At 39.9% G+C, this 24123-nt stretch overlaps 3 protein-coding genes across 8 annotated transcripts in view; 1 reads left to right on the forward strand and 2 right to left on the reverse strand.

Moving 5' to 3' along the window:
• Nucleotides 1-919: 919 nt before the first annotated feature.
• The window catches only part of LOC135346738 (exportin-5-like), a 28304-nt gene continuing 5100 nt past the window's right edge, over nt 920-24123 (reverse strand). For 2 of the 6 annotated variants that reach the window (XM_064544462.1, XM_064544463.1), the window contains 12 exons: nt 22155-22292; nt 21553-21711; nt 21231-21416; nt 21059-21150; nt 20674-20776; nt 20194-20277; nt 19748-19873; nt 18729-18819; nt 18565-18651; nt 3725-3797; nt 3375-3474; nt 2996-3228 (listed from right to left, as the gene is read on the reverse strand). In XM_064544462.1, coding sequence (XP_064400532.1) covers nt 3471-3474; nt 3725-3797; nt 18565-18651; nt 18729-18819; nt 19748-19873; nt 20194-20277; nt 20674-20776; nt 21059-21150; nt 21231-21416; nt 21553-21711; nt 22155-22292 — 1143 coding nt within the window. In that variant the 3' untranslated portion in view covers nt 2996-3228; nt 3375-3470. Of the gene's footprint in view, nt 3229-3374; nt 3475-3724; nt 6583-18564; nt 18652-18728; nt 18820-19747; nt 19874-20193; nt 20278-20673; nt 20777-21058; nt 21151-21230; nt 21417-21552; nt 21712-22154; nt 22293-24123 lie in introns of those variants that run through there. The other 4 variants (XM_064544464.1, XM_064544465.1, XM_064544466.1 and 1 more) reach the window with 4 other exon arrangements.
• Nucleotides 6731-8745, reverse strand: LOC135346742 (protein asteroid homolog 1-like). Its single transcript, XM_064544471.1, has one exon. It carries the CDS (start codon nt 8743-8745, stop codon nt 7012-7014), a length of 1734 nt encoding a protein of 577 aa, XP_064400541.1. The 3' UTR covers nt 6731-7011.
• Nucleotides 12576-14314, forward strand: LOC135346413 (protein asteroid homolog 1-like). The gene is made up of 2 exons (XM_064544031.1): nt 12576-12905; nt 13019-14314. Exons 1-2 carry the CDS (start codon nt 12576-12578, stop codon nt 14312-14314), a joined length of 1626 nt encoding a protein of 541 aa, XP_064400101.1.

A 24123-nucleotide genomic window follows, 5' to 3' on the forward strand; every position in this document is an offset into this window, starting at 1 on the left:
ATACTTTAGTCCATAATAATACATGCACACTGTTAATTGATGAGCCTATTATTAACAGTGAATTGATGAGCCTATTATTAACAGTGAATTATGTCCCTCATTCCAAACAGCACCTACCCCATCATACTTCTTCGTCCTACACTGGATTGTTCAGCCATCCTACCCTATGGTGTAAACCAAAATGGTTCCTGAGATATCGTCCAATGATGGCTGAACAATCCAGTGTAAGACATACATGCACGTACCCCACTGTTAATTTCTTAGAAGGTGAAACACTGATTTTATATGATTGTTGCTTTATAGATTCACGATCATTCCCCATAATGTTAAGATCATTACGATAAAAAGTAAATCGCATGTCTGTTATGTCAACACACAGGGTGAATGCTCTCCGAGCATCTTGTTTCGAGAATAATCGTATGATGTACATGCAGTGTATCCAGACTATCTATATACCACAAATTGTTGATGAGTACCGTATGTATAGCGGGTTATTTTCGTATGGTGGATTTTTTGTATTTCGTAATTAATTATTTTTCTGCAATAGGTTCAACGTCCTGCACTATCCTGACTGTACGAATACTTAAAATACGAATGGGTAGTTCATAAAAAAATTACCCCTATACGGTACTTGTACTTAGTGCTGCTGATCATATGATCTCCAGCCAATCAGCTTGTATATAGTCACCTGACCATAACTTAATAATGCACGCTATGAAGTAACAATTAAAATAAATGTAGCCATAGAAAACGGGGTTCTATAAATATCTAATGTATCGTGATACTATTGTTACATTAATTGCTTATGATCACTATCGATAAACTAGCCTCGATCCCAGGCCGAGTTTTCGCTTTTATAACGGTTAGGCAAACAACCGTTATAAAAGCGAAAACTCGGCCTGGGATCGAGGCTATCGATAAACATGCAGTGGTTTAGATGCTGTAGAATTCAATCCACAAAGTTAGACAATGATGCAAATCTGTTCTGAGTAGGGATTGAATATTGTAATCGAACAGCATGGGCTTGGCGAACAGGTTCGACTGGTGCATCCGGGAGAAGCTCTTTTGTTATTGCATTGTACATAATCCTCCCTTCTTCGTCAAGCATTGAGTAGAGAGGATTGGGTAAGTTCACGAAAAATTTTTGAAATACTGTTGCAGAGAACATACGACCCAGGCTTGTGTAGGTAAAAGGGCAGCCGAGGATCTGGTTGAAAGTATTGGCAAGGTGAAGCATGCATTCCCATTGAGCTAAGTAGTGGATCCGATCAAGAGCCTTCATTTGGTTACGGCAATCCTTAATTTCATCACTGCCTTTACAGAGACACTTTTGAAGGCAGAGAACAAGAGCCAAAATGAAAGCCTTGAATCGATGGTCCACACTTGAGTGAATAGCCATCAGCCAACACCGGCTTGCAACTACTGCTAATTTCAGATCTTCAGAGACATTCTCCAATTCCGCTGAAATTTGTTTGCACTGAAATACACGTAAAACGATGTCTCTTCGTTTTATTTTGGGCATATCAGGAATATTCAACAAATTGTGTGATCCAAGAATCTCTAAATGCTTCTCATTGAGCAAGGAGGAAATGTTGTGTTCTTCTAATTTACACAGCGATTTTTGCCTGACCCTCACAATAATTTCAGGGATACTGCCACTTTCATAGCAACTAATGAGAGCACCAATAGCATACAGAAGAACCGAATTGGTCACTTTCCAAGCAGACTCTCTCTTTATATCTTCAACAACTAGTATATAATTCCAGATTTTGCTCCCCTTCAGAATATGGCCTACCAAGAAATGCATTACATTGCGCGAAAACTCTCCTCTTTTGAAACGAGATACAATCCACTGAGGGACTGATGTACTAAATGCTGAGTGTTGAGACAGGTCTTCAAATGAATGAGGGACAACTTCATAAAACTTACGATCACTAGCGAGTTCTCCTTGATAATCATCAATGTTTAAAGAGGAGTTATTAAGCTTTTCAACTATTAACTCTACTTTAGCCTCCTGATCAATTCCTAGCTCAGGTAGTGCATGGCGACTGTGAAAGTCGTTGCCAAGACAGTATGGTAAGAAAAGGCGGATTTGAGGGTGGCTAAAGTTGCATGTTCGATCAAATTTCTGATAGTGAAAATACTGCACCTCTGTTTTAAGGTCTTGTAAATTGTGCGGTATGAGAATCAGTCCGTGGTTTATGTTAAAAATGAAGAAATCCGAGTCCAAGCCTAAGACGGGACAGCCAAGATGATTTGCAAGTGACACCACATCTCGATCAGCTTCACCATCGGCAACAAAGAACCTAGCCCCAATGGTTTTACGAACAGCATCGACAAACACAACTTTTGCCAGATTAGGAACAATCATCTCGTTCTTTTTAAGCTGTTCAATCTGAGATTTGGCCCTACTCATCATCCTAAGCCGCTGTAAAACTCGATCATCACTAGTTGCTGCCTTTTCATTTTCATAATCAATACCATCGACTACCACATAGGCCTCGATTCCGATAGACTTTAGCATTGTAAAGAAATCTAGAACCTTCTCATAAAACTCACAATAATCACCCCATCCAATTCCACAAAACAGTTGATAGGACAAGCTAAATCCATCAATGACAATCCTACTGGAAACTTTTCTCAGGGTTACAGACTCGAAGTGCCCCTTCTCGTTCATGTAGGTGGTTAAGGTCCGAATTCCCATGATCAACAATCGATACAGCAATTAAGTTCACAAAAACTTCCTGTCAGTGAATGATCTTGGCCACACACACTACTTGAACACAGTCAGTTTTTGTATAGCTATAGATCTAATGCACCATTAGCTGTGATCGCCAAAGCAGCAGTGAAATGAAACTAAATTCACTGACCGATAATTATAATACAAAACTGGCTACTACCTATACGGGGAAAAACAATCCCTGAAGTTTTGAAAACCACCATATAAGTACTTATATAGATAGTATTTGTTTGTTATATAAAAGAGCATTCTTAGAGGCAATAAAATAACATAAATGGTCATACGATCATATGACATATTAAAGCATCCACCCACACCGATTGTAAGGTTTGTCTTGTGACAGCTGGTGTCTTATATACAACTAATACCAGAGTATCCAAATTTGAATCAATTTGTGTCAAGCTTCAGTTGAGGGAACTTATTAGTAAAATGTGTACTTCATTTTCCACTCTCTCCTCCATAGGCAACTTTTACTGTCATCTTGTTGACTGAGTATACAAGGAATAAAACATGGATGGCATGGATCATGATAACAGCATGTAAATATCAGAAATAGAGCTCGAGAAAGAGTCAGCCAAATATTTAAGTATATAAGAAAACTTATAAAACAGTTACCTATTATATAGTCACCAACCTGAGCATTATCTATAGATTTCCCTCTACCAAAATAATCATCGGACATTATGATGGGTACATTCAATGATGCGTGGATGATTTCTGCTGTATACTGTCACCTGGGTGGATGAAAAACAGATGCTGAGTACATAGTAGTGTTGTATCTATATTATGGACTATAGTTGGACAATACACCCAATAACGAGATTTACAACTCAAGTGTACTCATTTTCATTGTTTAGTAGCTATGACGTTCTCAGAACAATCAGATCATTGTTCACTTATTAATAACGACATAATGTCTGTCAGTGAAAGCTCAATGAAGATGTGAAAATGCATGCTTTACACTTCACATTAAGTACAACTCACCACTTGAGGAGCTCAGCATTAGATCTCAGTGTTCCAGTCCAGCACTCAAGGAATGCGACTAGACCCTCCCACTCTATGTACAGCATGGAACTATGACTGCACTAGCTCTGCATGCATGTGTATATATGCAATACTCACATTAATAACATTGTGCGCATTTCAAGATGTCTTGAATAAGTCTAGAGCTTATAAGTATTACCAGGTCTGAGGAGTGCATTTTTTGCAGCTAAGTTTCTGGGAAATCATGCATAAGGTCAAAATCAGCAATCATCGAAGGAGACAAATGTAATTAGCCTCTGAAAGCCTAACAAAGTCTTACTGAAAAATGGGAGTAAAAAAACTGAGCATCTTTAAATTATTGGAAGTCACTACAGGTTAATTTTTTTGACGGTTTCTATTACCTTCAAAACCACCTTCAAAACCAACAAACTGTCTCGAGAAGCTTAACGATTGTATGATATTTGTGTCTGTGTAATTAGATCCACCCTTAACCCGTCATAAACTCAATTGTTCATGTAGAAATTTCTTCTGTTCAGCTACAACCGTATATATATATATATACAACCCCATTTCTACGAATCTACAAATGTATAGAATGCTAATACAGTCATGCAGTGCTACTTTGTTTCTTTCAATACTTTTATTTATTGTTATGTGCTGGCTGGACCATAATTTGCCATTTTTCGGCCTTGGACCATGGGCTATAATCCGTGGTAAGGCAAAATTATCAATTATCTCCAGAACTAAAGTATTTTTGGACAATATTTTCTTATCAAAAGTTAGAAAATTTATCAAGCTTACTAATTTTTGGACCCTAGCCGTAAGATCTTCTTCAAATCTCCCTAACCGAAATGGAAAAACTAATAATTTTGAGCACTGCAAAGGATGTGTAGGTATGTTTGAACCTTTTATAAGATATTATAGCCAAACTATCTATATATATAGATGTTGTGACAAAGTTCGAAAACTTAGCCGGAAACCGTTGGCCTTTTCTCTCCCTATCAGTGGCGGATCTAGGATTCTTGAAAGGGGGGTTCCAGGGCTCAAGGACTGTTAAATTTACCAAAAAGGTCGTCACTTCTTCTAAACAGTGAGCATGCGCATTAACACACCGAATTTTTTCCTAAAAAAAAGGTCATCACTTTTCATGAAGCAGTCTGCATGCACTCGCTGGAGAGTTTTTAGCCTTCATAGTCACTAAAACTGCACAAACAAAGCTTCGCAGGACTAACAAGGACTAAAGGTAAGTGAGAAGTGCATGTGAAAGCTAGTAAGAAAGGAACAACTTGCTAACTAGTTGCTTGAGCCTCCCACTCACTTCTTTCTCAAAGGGGGGTTCAATTGAACCCAAAGAACCCCCTCTGGATCCGCCACTGCCTATATATCCAATTACCCAATAACAATTGTTTACTCAACCTTAATCATGGAAACATTTTTGGATACATGCACTGTAGCTTATTCATTCACCTATACACATGCACTGGTATCAAATCAGCACATTTTCTTAGAAATTTACATTTAAGTACAACTACTCACATATATTTTTTGGTATGGTTTATATATACTCTCTATGGACTGGATGCACTTGTACACATTACACATTTTTTGGTTTTACTTTCACAACAGTCTCTTCTTACTAGGTATAGTCTTGCATGAGAGCAGCATAGGTTTAACAAACAGGTTCTACTTGTGAGGAGAATTTCTTTTGTTATCGCTTCGTACATACAAGCACTTCGAAGTCCAACCTTGTATGAACGCCTGGACCGCTTGTAAAAAATAAGTGAAATACTGTTGCTGAGAACATTCGGCCCAGACTATAGTGTAGGTAAATGGATAGTTTGGGATTTGATTGAATGAACGCAAGGTTCCACTGTGCTAAATAGTGGATTCGGCAAAGGTGAGTCATTGAATGTTCTCGGTGTTATCCTGCTTCATCAATCTGTCGAGCTCCACTACACGTTTGAAAGTAGAAAACTAGAGGTGAAATGAAAGCCTCGAAATTATAATCAATATTGTGAATAATATTTTTCAGCCAGCATCGGCTCACAATTACCACTAACTTCAGCTTTTCTGAAATGTTTTTCCAAAGTCTTTGAAACCGATTTGCAGTGAAATACTCGCAAAAGAATTTTCTCTCTATCTATAGTAGTAGGGGCATATCAGAGATCGTTTGTAGGTCATGTGACCTGAGTATACTTAAATGCTTTGATGAGAGGTTGATTTCATTATCCACAAGTGCACACTAGCATAGATTGAAAAGAGAGGGATTGGCAACGGGGTGCACTTCCGGTGCCATCCATGTTTCCCCGCGCGGTTTTAATCGAGGCTTACTCCTAACGTGTGAGTCTAAACATGAATAATTCTGAGCATTGTTTTTTACTGTCTGTAAAGTCACATGAACTTATCCTCATGCTTATGGCCATTTGGGACACAGCACACTACTTAGTAACACAACCTTAGCTATATCATAGGTGGTATAGGAACATGCGCTACTTCATGACAATCACGATTATGTTTTCTAAATGATACCCATGCACCATCAGGGGGGGCATTTGTTTAAGTGTTCGAGGGATCTTTGAGAAGCATGCATTAGACACAATAAGTTTCCCCGGGAGTTTTAGGGCGAAACACGGGAGGTTTTTCAGGCCCATCTGTGTAAACTCAATGTAAAGCATCACGTAAACTGCCTCCGTTGCCAATCCCTCTCTCTTCAATCTATGGTACTAGTTAGTTGCAGTATTGAACTCAGCCCTCGTGCTTCAGTGCAATATATGCCATACATTCCTATACAGCTGGTTCCCATGTATGTTAACTATAACTTTAAAATCTAGTTTAGGGCAGCCAGAACTGGCCGGTGTATACGGAATAGCGAGTGGTTGCATTTCAGGGCAAGTTTTGTGCAGTAACTAGCAAACTAAACGACGAGTATATCGAGGTGACCGTGCTTCAAAAAGCCGGAGCAGCGAGAATCTACTACATAACGTTACAGATACTGTTTATGCACAATCATCATCATCATAAATTATATGTACGCATGCATGCATGCAGCAAAATACAAACATAATTATAAAGTTTTACTAAAGGAGGGTAACTGAAACTTGTTCACAAGAAAAAGAACAGCGATATAAATTATTCTCTATAGGTGTTTTATCTATATTATATGCAGTGTGCCGAAAGTTTTGCGTCTTGTTGAAACATCCCATGCAATAAATACAACGAAACCTACCTATTGTAAACACACATGTACGCACTATTACAACTGCATGAACTGCATGCACACACAATAACTAAGACAGCTGAGCAAACCTATTCTGAGTTACAATTGCTTGCGGTCTGGGAGCACGTACAACTTGGGCTTGACGAACAGGTTCAACTGGTGCGTCAGGGAGTAGTTTTTTCGTTATTGCATCGTAGATATCTCTAGTACCTTCTTCGTCAAGTTTAGAATCGAGAGAGTCGGGTTGGCTCGTAAAAAAATTCAGAAATACTGTCGTAGAAAACAGATGACCAAGACTCGTGTAGGGAAAAGGAGAGCCGAGGATTTGATTAAAATCAATCACTAGGTGCATCATGCATTCCCACTGAGCTAAGTGGTGGATCCTGCGAAGGCGTCCCATTTCATTTGGAGGAATTTCAAACTCGGATCTAGATCTAGAATAGCACGTGTGAAAGCAGAAAACTAGTGCAAGAATGAAAGCCTTGAATTGATGATCAATGCTGTGAATGACGCTCTTTAACCAACATCTGCTAGCAACTACTGCTAACTTCAGCTCGTCTGGAATTTTCCGTAGCGTCTTACACACAGACTTGCAGTGGAAGACTCGTAAAAGGTTCATCTCACGATCTTCCGAGGGACAATCTCGGATATTCAGCAAGTTAAACGAGCCAAGAATATTCCTGTGCCTATCTAACAGAGCAACTTTATTGGCTTCAAAATTATATGACTTTGGCTTGCGGCAAACTCGTACAGGAGGAGTTTCGCATCTTTCAAGGCTGAGCAGTGCACCAGCAATGAACGGAAAGACAGTATTCGTCACCTCTGAAGCGGATTCTTTATTCACATCTTCGATGGCTATAGTGTAATTCCAGGTTTTGGTATCCTTGCTTGCAAGAAATCTCATTGAAATGTGCGAGAACTGGCCTACTTTAAATTGCATTACGACCCACTCAGGGACTAAGGGGTTAAAACGACTTAAAAACCTAGACTGAGATAATTCTTCAAACGAGTGAGGGTCTACACGATAAAACTTGTAATCTTCTGCAACTGTGTTCTGGAAATCATCAAACTTCACTCTACCTTTAAGTTTCGAGACAACAGTTCCCACCGAAGCATATTTTTCAATCTGTAATTCAGGGAGAGCGTTGGAACCATGAAAATCATTTCCAACACAATAGGGTATCAGAAGACGAGCATCAGAACTGAGGTTGTAGGCAGAATCAAATGAATGATAAGTAAAGCAAGGCACTACTCCATGCAGATTCGTTACTCCACCTCTACCATCATCAATGGGAATGTACCCACCTTCAATGTTGAAAATCAAGTAGTCGGAATCAAAGCCAAATACAGGGCAACAAAGATGATTTGCAAGACGGACAACGTCCTGATCTGCTTCACCATCAGCGACAAAGTATTTCACTGAGGAATCACAAACAGCATCTATAAACACGGTCTTGGCCATGAAAGAGATAACAATCTCAAAAGGTGAAAGCTCATCGACTCGAGAATCAATCTGCCACAATCTCTGAAGACGTTGTCCATCTCTACGTCTGCTGGTTTCCAACTTTCTATTTTCACAGTCAACACCATCTATAACAACATACACTTTTATTTCACGATTCAAGTCTGAAAGATAAGCGGTAACCTTTTTATAAAATTGACAGTAATCTCCACTTTTAACTCCAAGATAAAGCTTATAGCACAAAGCATAGCCATCAATGACAATACTTGACATATTCCTGATATTTGTTTGCACAATACGATTTGTCTCCTTGATGTAGGAAGTTAGCTTTGGTATCCCCATCTTAGACAACAATCTCAGTTTCTATTTAATGTAGTGTTTTGACTCTACTTTAAAAGAGTGTACTGTCATCATTGATGATACATAATTTCAAAAAGGATGCAGTTACCAAGACACCAACATGCTATGAATTCCTAACAGATATACTCACTCTAAAAACATAGGTGTGCTGGGCATACCTAATTAGCCAATGCATTACCTATTATTAGATAACTATTATTAGATACCAATGCATTACCTATTATTAGATACCTATTATTAGATACCAATGCATTACCTATTATTAGATCATGTTTGCCATAAATACTGCAATTTGATTGGCTAAAGGAAGTGTTCTAATCCAACTTAGTTACTAGTAGCCCAGAATCCAGCAATCTGATTGGTCAGTACAGGGTTTATGTATTAGTTATTGCCCAGCCAGGCGGCCCTCGGGCATTATATTGCTCCAGTGCAATATATGGCATGTTGCACGAGGGCGCCTGCAATAACTAACTTGTTGCCCAATGACGTTAAACTCGTCTGACTGGTCATATAAATCGTAATAAAAGACATGTGTTTTGAAGGAATTTAGTGTATTCATTAGTTTTGCTGAATTCCATAGTAAATTTTTTAGGTTTTCTTCCCACTAGTAGTTGTAAAGGCATAAGTCCCAAATGGGCATTATGCCATATAATGCAGTGCAATATATGGTAGCCATGGCAGTGATGCAACATGCCATATACTGAGCACTGGGTTGCTTTGATCTGCCCACTCACTGGGCAACAAATCTGTTTAATGATCAATATCTCACCCACGAGCCAATGTCCAAAGCTCTTCAAGTCCCCAAGCATAACACAGCAACTGAACATTACTTGGAACAGGGTTTATCTCGGTGCGCGGTGGATGAAAGAACTAGTAAAATGGTAGGCATTAGGCCACAACAAGAGGTAGTTCTGTTTCTGGTCAGGTTGCTTCTCTGATTACGTGAGGCCAGTTATTCAATGACAACGTATTGTTATTGAATAACGGCAGTGGCCGAAAATGTTAGTAAAAACTGCAGATAACTTCATCATACACGATTGAAATCAGGTATATACTAATTATACTAAGGTGACATGTTTTCACAGGTATATTAATTGCTATTCAGCGAATGCGCAAAAATGTGTACTCACAGATAATTGGAAAATGCAATGAATCTCATTCAAACCACTTGCGAGATTAGAAACACCATAAATAATTCACAACTTGAGCAGAATTTAATACCAGCTAAACAGTAAAATCGCCAAAAAAATCTATCTGTGAACTACATATTTATTTTTCATTGTGGTCAGACATTGTAAAACCATACCCACATGATGTCATAGATTAGGATGCTGATAGGCTGAGCAGCTAAGCTATATACCACACTCAATATAGAGTGGGCGTTGAAGAGTGAATACCGTATTACTAGAATGTTTTGCGAGCATCAAACATTTGCGAACTTTGCGAGGGCTGATCAATTCGCAACAATAAGATCCACACGATCCTTGCCAGAACGCAATAGTTAGATCGCAAAGGGTCAACTTTTCTGCTGATTTGGCTCATTCCAAAAGGTTTTTCACCAGCAAAATACTCTAGTAATACGGTACATAAAATTCCACTGGAACAACAACTCCACATGCATGCACACTGTTGCCAGACCCTGAGTGAGTGAAGGAGCGGGACTAGCGAGACTAAGTCTACTTTTGCCGTACTTCCGGTGCATACATCGATCGACATGATCGATCATATCTTACCTGACTATAATTATACACTCTGCTCTCCTGCTTGATTGGACGACGATCTTGTTGCCAGACACAGGTAATGAGGTCTCGACACAGCAAGCCAACAAGGCATCCTAAATCGACCATTACGTTACATGCATACAGCCATCCATATCCATCATAGACACTACAGTAGAATCTGTATCTATGCAGCCTCTAGCCATCTTGCATGCAACCTGGTGGTATCTTTTTGCAGCATTCAGCCCCTCCCACTTCCGTATTGGGGAGAGCGTGACCACCCCGACTGACTAGTTGGGCGGAGTCCAACCAACGCTGAGCGATAGGAGGTTGGACACGCATCATCATGACGCTTTCAGTCATGTGATAATTATAAACCTTTATAGAATTCCTTTGAGGTCAAAGGTGAGAATGTAAAAGCTTATCAGGCAAGTAAGAGTAGAGAACGCTAAAGAGAAACAGATTAATGGTGCTCTGACCTCCTCTGCTCATATAGATCATAATCCTGTTAAACAAAAATTGGAAAGTGTCAAAAAAATCTAGATCCATCTTTGAATCTTTTCAACAGTGTAGGGAAGGTGAGAGGGCAGTGGGAATGCTCCTAGACCACTTCTGGGTACTTGCAGTGTCTCTGTACAGCCTACAAAACAGTGGAGCATCAAGGTGCCTAATGGTGCCTAATCGGCCATTTTAATTAGATTCTTATGAGCGCACGTGATAAAACCTGACGGTGGATGACGCACGTCCAACCTCCTCTGGTACTATACTTTACATGTACTAGGTCTAGTCAAAGTCTGGTCTAGTCTACGTCTGTGTTGGACACTGAGGTTAGTTACTATATCAATGATGTATGTATAGAGTGCATTGTTTACATTTATACACATACAGTAGTCATAAAGTCGTAAGCAATTGATTGCAAATTGGAAGGACGGCACTAAGAGTGTTCACCACTTTACGAGTTGCTGCTCCAAGACATCTGTTTTTGAGAGAGCGGATGTATATCATATTAGAGATAGTTTGTAGGTCATGTGACCTGAATATACTTAAATGCTTTAACGAGATCTAGAGGTTGATTTCATTGTCCACAGGTGAACACAAGCAGTCCTGCCGACTTTTCACAACAATGCTGGGGATCCTGTTCCTTTGATAGCAACTAAGCATGGAGCACCGATAAAATACAGAAGGACGGAATCAGTCAATTTCCAAGCAGATTCTAATTTTAAATCTTCAACCACTAAGATATACTTTCAGATTTGTTTCCCCTTTAGAAGATCCACGGCCAAGAAATGCATTGCGGTATGAGAAAATTCTCCTCTCTTGAAACGAGATACAATCCACTGAGGGACTGATGTATACTAAACGCTGAGTGTTGAGACATGTATTCAAAAGAACGGGGAACAACTTCATAGAACTTACGATCACTAGCGAATTCTGCTTGATAATCATCAACGTTTAAAGAGAATGTTCTAAGCTTTTTAAAATATATAAGTATACTAGCTCTACTTTAGCATCTTGATCTATTCCTAGCTCAGGTAGTGCATGGCGACCGTGAAACATTTCCAAGACAGTACAGTAAGAAGAGGCAGATTTTCGGGTGGCTAAAGGTGAACTTTTGATCAAATTTTCGACAGTTAAAATACTTTATTTAAAAATTTTTGGGCATGACTATGATCAATAGAAAAAATCCGAGTCCAAACCTAAGCCAAGATGATTTGCAAGTGACACCACATCTCGATCAGCTGTTTCACGGACAGCATCAACAATTCCGTTCAATCTGAGATTCGACCTTACTCAACGCCTTAAGCCGCTGTAATACTCGATCGTTACTAGTTGCTGCTCTGTACAAAAATTAAGACAGTATTCATCACCTCTGAAGCAGAATCTTTAGTCACATCTTCGATGGCTAACAATTGTAAATTAAAACTATCTGGCACAATAAATACACAATGGACGCTGAATAAGGAAAAAAGCAAAATAACAAGACAATGTATGTCTATAAGGTGCTATAAACCTAAGTTTATTCATTACTACACATCAGGTGACTATTTCGGATAACATAAATTGTTAATACACATTTATTATATTAACATCGAAATGGGAGTACCCAAGTTGAAGAAGTTTGTGTCCAGTAGCAAAGGATGGTACACAATACAAGTGTCAGGCAAAGTAGTCATCGATGGCAACTCACTCTGCTATAATCTGAACAAACAGCATGAGTGGAAGTTTGGAGGTGATTACAAAGACTTCTATGAAACGGTTACAGTGTACATTCAAGAGCTCAAGGCATTAGAAATAGAGCCGTACATTGTGGTGGATGGTATGGCTCACGATAACAGCAAGTATCAGACGTACATAGCGAGAAACGAAGAGCGTATCAACGGAATTGCTATCAGCCAATCCCTAGGCACAGCACCACACAACATTGTTCGTCCACTGTTCATACATACTGTGTTTCTTGATGCACTGAGAGACTTGAAGACAAATTTCTTCATAGCAGACGGAGAGGCAAATCAAGATATTGCATCCCTTGCCAATAGTTTATCTTGCCCTGCCCTGTTATCAGCGAAGATTCAGACTTCTTCATTTTCAACATTGAAGCTGGCTACATACCATTGACAGGTGGTGACCAACAAACACGAATTGAGTTTCAAAAGCCAGTCAAACGATTTCAGCATAAAGAATTCGATAAAAGCTTAAAACTGAACGAAGAACAGCGGCTGTTCTTTCCTTTTATCCTAGGCAATGACTTCCATAAGGGTGTTTCACGGTCCTCACTGCAATTAACCTTCAGCACACCACTCCGCAACATCTCAAGAAAACTATCAATGCTAGATTTCAGCAATGCAACTTTGACACAATTCGTTTGTCCGAACCCCACAAGCCAGATGGAAAATATCAAATTGTACTACAGAGGGGCAGCTCGATCATTTGATGACCTTGCATCTACCAGTTCACTTCTGGAGTTGTATCCACACACCCAGGAGTGGATCATGCAAGAGTACAAGAATGGTAGGTTCATGGCTCCAATAATGAGTCTTGCAACTTGCCCTACTATGAAGCGGTGGCGACACACCATAGTGGTTGAAGATTTCAGCCAACAAAGCGCGTGGAAGGTTACAAAATTTGGAAGAAAATTTATCATTGGGGCTTTACTTGGTGACCAAGCAAACAAGCATCAGATAGTGACAACCGAAATTAAGCCACCATCACCTGACAACTCAAAACTTGCATTGGTGGACACCGAAGTCATCTTAGCTCCAAAGCACACCACAATTCTACCTGTGCCACTAAAAGATGTTCCACAAATGCCAGTCACCGTTCGCAAGGAGATAATGTATCGTGTGTTTCACTATACCGAGCCTGCTGAGTCGGACATTCCTGAGGGGCTACAGTTAGCCATGATTGCAAGGTGCTGCTGGGTACGTAAAGTAGCTTGCGACAATACACACCTGATTCAGTCACTCGTATGCTGTATTCTAACCTGCTACGGCCATTTTCCAATGACTGATCGAAGAGACGGATGTAAGTTAGCTCAACATGAGATTCTGTTTTTTCTACACTCCTATGCTCAGTGGCAGTGTCTACTACATCACGTTATCGCGTTTAACCAAGTTCTAAGCCACCCCTTTCCATACACAAGCCCTGCTAGGCTATTCTCTTCAAGTTTACTTCTACACTTCTACCAGCAGACCTCACAGGTCCTACAAGAAAAGATGGACACATTGGCAACGAGTATGCTACAAATAATTACAGAGAGCAAGTATTCTACTGAAAGTTTGAAAGATATTGAACTAGAGCCTTCGCAGACAAAGAAACGTCGCACTACATACTGAACTATAAGTATATTACCGTAAGGTGACAGGTATAATAATATAATAATTATATTATCATATTATCCTATGGATACTGAAGATTATCACCAGTATCCATGGGATAATGCATTTATTGCTTGGCAACCAAAATGCAGGTTGAATCTGCGCATGCGCAACATGCGGTTGCTTTATCAACCAGAAGAATGCGTAGCAACAAAATTGAGTTCTCCCAGTTGAAGAAAAGAAAACAGCTAGAAAAGAAAACAGCTAGAAAGACAAAGAAATAAGACTCTAGAACACTAAAGATTTTGTAGAGAACAGACAAGAAAAAAAGACAAGAAAAACGTTGACAACCAGCAACCCGTTTTGAAAATAGATAGTTCTGAAGGATAAACAGCATGTGCTTGCTTTCTATATCATGCTCCAGTGTATCAGAAGAGGAAACATGCACCGCTATAACTGAAGAAAAGTGTGACAACCGTTTTGAAGCAAAAACGATTTTATACAAGCCTGAACAGGCTTATATGGTGGTGCAGTACACTTCTACATGTGCAATACTCCACTCAAAGCACCCACTCCCAACTCTGATGCCTGTTTGATGCATTAAATATGAACACTGACAACCTCCTGACCCTCAGCTTCACTGCAAAAAGAGCACAGAAGTGATACAGAGCATCAGAAAACAAGAAAAGAGACTAATAACATTGCAATGCATGATTATAAGTGTGTAAACTACGTTTTATTCCAAATAAGAATCACTTTTCCTAGTGTGCAATAACAAGTGTGCAATAATACTTCCGGGTGTGCGATATGGAAAAATATCTGCACAGTCGGTGATGAGTTGCTTCCTGTGCAATTTGAATGTAAAACGCTGATGTCAGCACTTATTAAAAAGCAATAAAGTTTAATATTAAATGCAACTTTAGAGTTTCAGTCTGCCCTAAGACCCCCAAGTTTTCAGTATTTGCAAGACAAGACAGGAAATACATATCACAAGTATTTTAATGGTTTCATAAGGATGACATCACAAAAACATTGTTTTAATGAAATTCATAATTATATAATGAGATTCATAATGATCACCCTACAACTCTGTCAGATGACTGGATTGAGATAGTGTGAACAGCTTGCACAAACTCTCAAAGTTAGCTCATTCTGAATAATCTCTGTGGTTGGTGGAACTCATGGCTGCATATCTCCAGATGTGAATGGAACCAGAGACTGCCTAAAGGATCAACTAGTGCATCTGATGCATGTGCATGCTTAGCAGCAAGCTAGAAGGCTTGAAGTCATTCATGAAGTGTTCTATGCTATTGCCAAGTTGTGTATTTATTTCAAAGTTTGTGTAACTGCTTTGCAAACACCATTCATTTGTATGGCATTTACCTTGAATATGTTGTAATTTAGATCCTTTTGATTTGATCAACCAATTTTTAGCTTGCTACGTTGATGGTGAACAGCTTGCTCAAACTCTCGAACTTTCCGCAATCGTTTTCACAACTTAATGCCAGTTTGACCCAAATTCATATTTTAAAGTGTTTATCGTATGTTAAACTGTCTTCTTATTACATATTTCAACTTAGATAGCTCTAAAAACCTTTACTTTTATCAGAAACAAAGAAAAACTGTTCTCATTAATATATTCATGAGGCAACTTGTAGCACTTCCTGTCTTACAACATTTGGGGTCTTAGGGCAGACTGTTTTATACTGACCATTATCCGTGAATTCAAATTTTACAGTTTCCTCTCATTTGCTAACATCACATGCAGTAAATGTTAATACAATTATAGAGTGCACATAATAATGCAATAGTGTACATCGAAATTTTAATTGAAATACATTGAAGATCATAAATGCACTAAAAACATAGTGATTCAGTATCGTTATGCATACAAGCAACAAAGTCACGCCACAGTGAAAGCAAAATTAAGATCGATACAATCCATGCACAATGAAATGCAAAAAATCGGTCACACCGATTAAAGTGTTTATGTGGTAATATTTCTCTTCACCACCAGCTCCAAGCCTAGAGTCAAAATGCAAGATTCCACAATTACACCATCATGCACAAACCTGTTAATATATACAGCATTTTATTAGACATCTGTTCATCTCCTTCGGGAAAATGTATTCCGACTCAAATGCATGGTCATAATTATATGAACAGAGCCATATATTATATAATTATTATACCAACAGAAGGAACAGTTGTTGATCACAACACCATGCACGAAAGAAAATTTACGGAACTAACTGTTCATCTCAACAACACCGACTGAGGAAGAAATAACTACTAATCGAAAAATCTATCTCACAGCTCAAAGAAAGAATCGAAGTATTGCAGGATCTCTCGAAGCCTTCGCTGAATATCTACCGTAGACAATCGAATCAAAGTATTGCAGGATCTCTCGAAGCCTTCGCTGAATATCTACCGTAGACAATCAACAAAAGAATCAAAGTATTGCAGGATCTCTCTAAGCCTTCGCTGAATATCTACCGTAGACAATCAACAAATCTCGACTGTGCATGGTATAGAGATTTTATCAATATGAATAATAAATATAATTATACTATTCATGCACTCCTGATTATAGCAACTGTTTTTAAATGTACCTGCAGGTGTAACAGTTGTTGATCACAACACCACGAAAGAAGATTTCAGAGCTGACACGTATCGAGCTGTCTGTTCATTTCAACAACACGAAAGAAGAGCACATCAATCAACAAATATCGACTGGGGCACAAAGTTCAGAGTTCATAATTATAATCATATATTACTATCAACGTAAATCTCTCTGCAAAGTCATATCATATCCCTGTAAAGCCAGTTGTTGATCACATGCAACAAGACGTTCACCGGCATAGAGTTCCTTATATCAAATACATATAGATGCTCTGCACCCAAATATCAACATAGCCTTAGCTTGCGACTTCAGTCTTTACATTACGTTTGCTTGCTTGAACAGAGCCACACACATACCTGCCATCACGAAAAACCAGCTGTTGATTGCAACACCACGAAAGAAGATTTCACAGCTGACAAAGCTATCAGCTCATCTCAACAACACGAAAGAAAAAAGTTCACCGTTGACAATCAAAATGCATAACTCGACTGTGGCATAGAGTTCATTTATACTTTGATATGATTGCAGATTGCAGACGGACAGATCTTCACAAAATTTCTTGATAGAGCTAAATATCGTTCGACAAAATCATCAAACAGCACTCACTAAAGTTCTTTCGCAATAGCTAGTGTAAATTAAACTATTATAGCTACATATAGAGACAGTCACGGTGGCTAATCCACATACAAGATTTTTACTTATGCTAGCAGCTAGGACATGTATGTGAGTAGCTAGCTACACACATACATGTCCAACTTAACTGGCATGGTCACTTTATGTTGAAATGAAACCAAGCGCGAAGGATCACATGAGCTAGTGTGTGGGATTTGATATCATAGAGATCTCCACGATAATTGCATTGCACCAGTTGACAAAAGGAACCACAGCATGTCCGGCCTGATCGCGAGCAACGTGCCATGCACATGCATGCACAGTGCAAGGTACTCTCAATACTCATGGTAAGAGAATAAAGTTACCATTATATATATCATAGTTTTGGAGACTCTATAATTATATACAGACTCTATAATTATATACAGACTCTATAATTATATACAAGGTATAGCTGTACATAGTGTGAGTACACTATGTAAGAGTCAAAATAAATAACTTGGGTGCATTATAATTATGCTTCAACACTGCATGCACAAGTCGAATGTTTTATGCCGACTGCACTGCATGCAATAACATTACAGGTTACATATTTTTTATGACGTTATAATTATAAGCTTGTATGAAGTTAGATATAATCATGCAATTCACTATCTCAATTCCTCAAAGGTGACTTGCATGCTTGTACGTGACTACAATCAACCAAAGTATGTCTGGAGACAGCTTATCAGAGGTCCTGTGTCAACTATAATATTATTACTCGATCTGCGGCATAGTCCATGAGTCACATGAAGCACAACAATTCCAACCACATCAATTTCAACACAATTCACATACTGTACATCTTAATGCCTATATATATAATAAGCAACTAAAAACTTGGATTAAAATCACTTAGTGGGACAATCGCTTCAAGTGCATTGGTTCACATACCAACGTTATAGCAGCACAAGCAAGGAGTAGAGAATAAGTAGTCACTACGTCCCAACTAAATTCGGACATATAGTGCTACGTAAAGCAAATGCATATTCACCTTGCCCAGGTTCAAGTTTCTTCTGGACCATCTGCTCAGTGACGGTGAGAGCTTCACTTATATGTAATGTACATTTGCAAGTTAGTGCTGCACATACAATACAGTAAGCTTCATGTACAATACAATTACCACACAGTTAGGGTTTAGATAAACAGTATGCTTACTCGCAAAGAAGAGCATAAAGTCATCCGCCCCATCAAAGTCCAGACGGGAATACTCTGAACTGACATGGTCGTACACATCAGGGTCACCCACCTACAATACATGCAGGGCAAGCACAAGAGTTATATCAGTATAATTATATGTGAGCAGTTCTATAACTTTGTGATAATCCAGTGGCATATATGATTAGTAGGCATGGGAAAAAGGGGCTGGTGCAGTATTAAAAACTTGGGGTGTCCATAGTCTCGAATACCAGCCGGTTCTCATTGTAGCGTGGGAGGGAGAGAACCGTCTGGTTACTCTGGGCATACTTTTCTGTCCTCGGACGGAATGTTGGTAGAGTATATTCATTGGAGCCTTACCCGCAAGAATGTAACATAGCTTTCAAGAATATAACAGTTTTATTTAGTGCGCACTAAATTGTGGGTTATTATCACGTGATTAACAGGATGATCACATTCCTGACTGACAGAACGCTCCGCCCAGAGTAACCAGACGGTTCTCTCCCTCCCACGCTACAATGAGAACCGGCTGGTATTCGAGACTAGGGTGTCCACATTTGGTGCCATTATCGAATTGTATGAAATCTTTGGAAAAGCCCCCAAAATAAGTGCACTACCTGCTTTCATTGTTTCAATGACACACGTTTTAATGACAGTAGGGCTGACTTTGAAAGTTGAAGATAAAATCAACTATAGTATCTTAGCAACATGCACAATGAGATAAAACCTCTGCCAACCAAGCCCATGGCCAGCAGCACTGGCTTCCGCACATGCACAGGTGCTGATGAGGTCAACAAGATATCATACCACTGATCATACCACTGATCACTATGGTATGCAGGTAAAGGACACAACAACAGATAATATGGCGGAAACTTGGTGAGGGATAAACATTATTGAGAAAATTAAGCTTTTTAAATCAAAAAATATGGCTATCAACAGTTTGCAAAATGTTCATTGTATGAATTAATGCTTGATTTTCTCGAATGTTTCTCCCTCACAAAGCTTCCCGTGCTGACCTTGAGCAGTTTCTGTCGGGCTATTGTGAGGAGGTGTGTGAGGTGGTCCTTGAACACTGGGTGGTCCTTCAGGTGATTGTGGGAGAGGAACGTGATCCACACATCAGCTGACGTCAGGCTCAGCAGCTGCATGTGTAAGCGGGAGGAATGAAGTTGCGTCAAAACTGTACAGGATGCTTGTTTTTAGACTAAAGTTGCAGTATGCCACTATGTTAGCGGATGCAAAATATTGTATAGTGGAACCCCTTTTAAAAGGCCACCAATGAAAAAGGCCAACTGTAATACAGGCACCAGTTGTGTATACAAAACAACCCTCAACAAAGGCTACTTCCACTCACAACAGCAAAAAGTGTACTACAAAAGCCAATGTACACCTTAGATTCAGTGTATGAAAGTAACTAGGCATAAATATATAATGCTACATGCACAATGACAGCGCTAGCTACCTGGCTGTCGTGCTTAGTGAACTCAGCCACAACCTGGAGGTACAGTTCCAGAGCCTCCGGAGGCTTGAATGTCAGAGAGTATGTCTGCAGGGACAAGAAACAAGGGCCTGATAACAGACACACAACCATCATTGATACCACACAGATAACATTCCAGCGTATAAAGACTGACTGCACAACACTGAAAAAACATAACAGTAATCAGATGTCCACCTGTCCACATAATGTACATATATGGCTACAAAGGTTGATAAGGGAATATTGTAGGGTTAGGTTTGCTATTGATAAGAAAGCTGTTTTTGAGCAAGCCCAATATTAACAGTGCCCCAGTCTCACAGGAGCTGTTTGAGCTAGTGCAGCCTCACATTACTGACAGAGTAATTAATACTAAGAGTTTAAGCCTGACTATGTGGTACAATAGTGACTTTGGCTGGAGTGGTGGTCTGTGCACTGCACATGAGGGCAGATCCCTGCACTCACCCAGAGCAGTGCCAGCTGAGAGGTGCCCAAGTGGACCAGGACTTGACACACCCTCTTCAGGAACACGTATTGCTCCTCCACCACACCTTGCGAGTTGGCCAGTCTGCAAACACAGATATGTACTAAATAATAGTTTACATGCCTTCACTATACAAAAGAGTACATTGACCTTCAAGGTCACACATGTACTTTGTCATACGACAAGACAAGCTTCGAATTCGTTAACACTAAGCTGCAATGCTAAAGATAAGATTACTATTATACACATATGAATGTTTGAGGGAATGAAAGTGGCAGCAATATGCATTCTATACATAATTGTACCAGCCCAAAAAAAGTAAAAGATTACCACATGATGTAATGTCCTTCAAACCTTACACCTTACATTGAAGCAGCCATGATTCCATTGAGAGCTTCAGTGGAGAGAAGAAATGAGAGAATTGTGGTCCTGTCTCCCTCTGTCTTGCGAACATCACCCTGAAATCAAGTTAACACTACTTAACTACCATTGTGTAGTCAAAGAACATGTGCTTGATCGAAAGCAAAATAATACGTACTTTTCTGGAGAGGATAGGCAGTAGACACTCACAGGCGACCGTCTTAAGTTCCTCCACCCCTATGAGGTTGTAGAGGAGCTTAATAAGCTTGGCGTCCTCCATCAGGAGGGTGGGAAACTCCACCCACTCCACAAAGCTGACTATCGTGCTCAGGGCAGTTTGACAAAGGGGCTCCGACAGAGGAGACTGGGGGATAATAGGTAAATAGTAAGGTAAAAGAGAATGGACGAGTGCAACAGTCACGCTGTGATTTTTTTGGCTTAGTTGAAAATAGGTAAAGATCACTTCGCATAAAAGCTAAATTCAGTATACTAGATAATACCTCTAAGTTGCTAATGAGAAAAGTGAAGACTGTCTGAGACTGCTGGTTGAGGGCAGCTGCCATCTCCCTCTTACGCCCTGAGGTCATGCCAGACTCGTACCCGTGGATGTCCTCAGCCAGACGACAAAATATTAGCAACACCAGCTCCACCTGGGTGGACTGGGAGGGGAGAGGTGTGACAGCATGCAAGGACTGTACTTGAAGTGGTGGCATAATAGTACGCCTAATAATTATACATATTGTATAAGTAGCGAGAAACCATTGAAGTTAGACCAATATCGTATAGCGGGTAATTTTGGTCGACAAGCTGACTTCCTTTTCCCCACGAAAACGTAAAGTGTGATTCACCGCAACGCAGTGCAGGCAATGCAATTTTTTACTTAAGAAAATTAGTGAAACGAATTTTTTACCCCATGAAAATTACCCGCTATACGGTACTTAAATGGAAGCTGTTAATTGGCTAAAACAAACTGTGTACATAATTTTAGTGTGCTAGTGTAACATCACATTTCTCCCCTACACCCATACACACAACAGAATCACTACAATTTCAGTGCATAAAGCAATAATTATACGAGTGTAAAGACTAAAGATTATCTTACCCCACACTTTGAGACAGTCCCCAAGTCAGTGATAAACGAATCCCATCTCTGCGGCCACATCTTTTTGGCTGTTTCCACGGTGACCCTAGCCAGAGCCTCCTTAACGAAAGTGGGCTCTTGATCATAAGGAAGGAGTTTCTGCAGCATGAAAGAGAAGGAGTTGTAGTGCAGTTGAGAAGCACTGACATGATATAATTAGAGTAAAACATCAGCTAGGACTGCATGGATACAACACACAATGTTGCAGGAGCGTAGCCATCATTTTTTGAAGGGGACAAAAAGCGGTCGTAAAGTGACTGTTTACCAGCCGCGCAGCACCAGAAATGTTGACAGGAAGCCATGCTTCTTAATATGATGTCATAATTTACTTATATACCTAGTTGGGTGTGGCCCGATGTTCTATTTGCGCAGGCTAAGAACGAGAGCTAGTCTATAGATTTCGACCAGAATAGCTCACAGTTTAGAGACTACATGTAAATCGTTTTACTTGCCACTAGCTAGCTAACTGCAGCCATACTTGGACCTGTGGATTATCCCCATACTTGCAAGTCTTACTTACCCAGACATCCAATCAGTGGTTCAGCCATACATCTGAGTATCCCTTAAATTACCTGGGATCTTCCCCTAATGTGCATGCATGTATCCAAGTTACCTAGACCATCCGGCTTCCCGCATGGTCTGTCCATGCACCTATAGCCCTTGCGTCTGTACCAAAAGTTATCCAAACCATCCAGGATCTTCCTGGACTATTCTACCCTGACTACAGTAAGACAAGGAAGAAAAGGGGGTGCTCAGCTAGATAAAACTAGAGCACTAAAGTGCAAACCCTCAGCTGGTGACATGATAATACAGAAACCAGAGGAGTGATAATGATGCAGTGCATGTAGCATGTATGACTAGTACAGCAACTCAAGGAGCAATAAAACTAAACTAACAACTGAGGCACGCACTGTGGACTGGGATCACAGCAAAGAAGCCTGGAGTCTTAGACTTAGAGAAGTATGGCTCCTGCCAGGCTGGAGAGTAGGATCCAGAGCTAGCTAAGAATCAGTCAACAGCAGCAACAACAACCAACCCAGGCCAGTCACAATTCTACTTTGACCCTATTCAATTGTTCCTGGTACGGATCACTTCAGCAGCAAATACCTATACCGTACGGGTAGAAAATTTCGAGGGTGTAAATTTTCGTGCAATTCAATATTCTGTCTTATTTGGAAAATTTCGCGGGTAGTAAATTTCGTGGAGTTAGGGTGTGTCACTATCTCGCATGCGTAAACAAAGCCTTTCGCGGGTTTTAATTTTCGTGTTCTGCAGCCACCCACGAAAAACGCGAAATTAAAAACACCTCGAAATTTTCTACCCGTACGGTAGTCAAGGCCACGTGTAGCTATAGCTAGCTGCCAACATGCAAGTTCAAGCTTCTTAGCTTTTGCTCGACAAAGAAGCTTTAACATCAAAATCTGCCACTATTTAAACCAAGATATTGTTGTATGAAGGCTATCCATGCTGTAAACGCAGTACTGTGGCATCCAGGTGAGTAGAAAAGCCCATCACAAACAAACAAACAAACAGACCAACGGACTACTATACCCGTGGCCGCCCACGCGCGCCTCGGGTAATAACCTGAGGTGAGTATTAGAAATCCAGAAAAAGGGGGGGATTTCCCCCTTTGCTACGCCACTGTGTTGAATACATATAGATTTCAGCAAGCTATTCATTAGTACAACTGTTGATAAAGTATACATGTACAGTAGCCCCTCATTAATCAGGTCGCTCTTGGGACTATGCAGTTTGGCCGCGTAAGCAAGGTGGCCAGAATTCAGAAAGTGGATAATTATATGCGTATAAAGTCCATTAAAAAATCTGGTTTATATAGGGCGATCAAAACTGACTAGTTTACGGGAATAGTGAGGTCACAACCTTTCAAGGCGAGTTTTGTGCAGTAGTGATCTAGCTAGCAATTGGTGCC

The sequence above is a fragment of the Halichondria panicea genome, chromosome 13 (assembly GCF_963675165.1).
Source record: "Halichondria panicea chromosome 13, odHalPani1.1, whole genome shotgun sequence".
In the NCBI taxonomy this organism is placed as follows: Eukaryota; Metazoa; Porifera; class Demospongiae; order Suberitida; family Halichondriidae; genus Halichondria; species Halichondria panicea.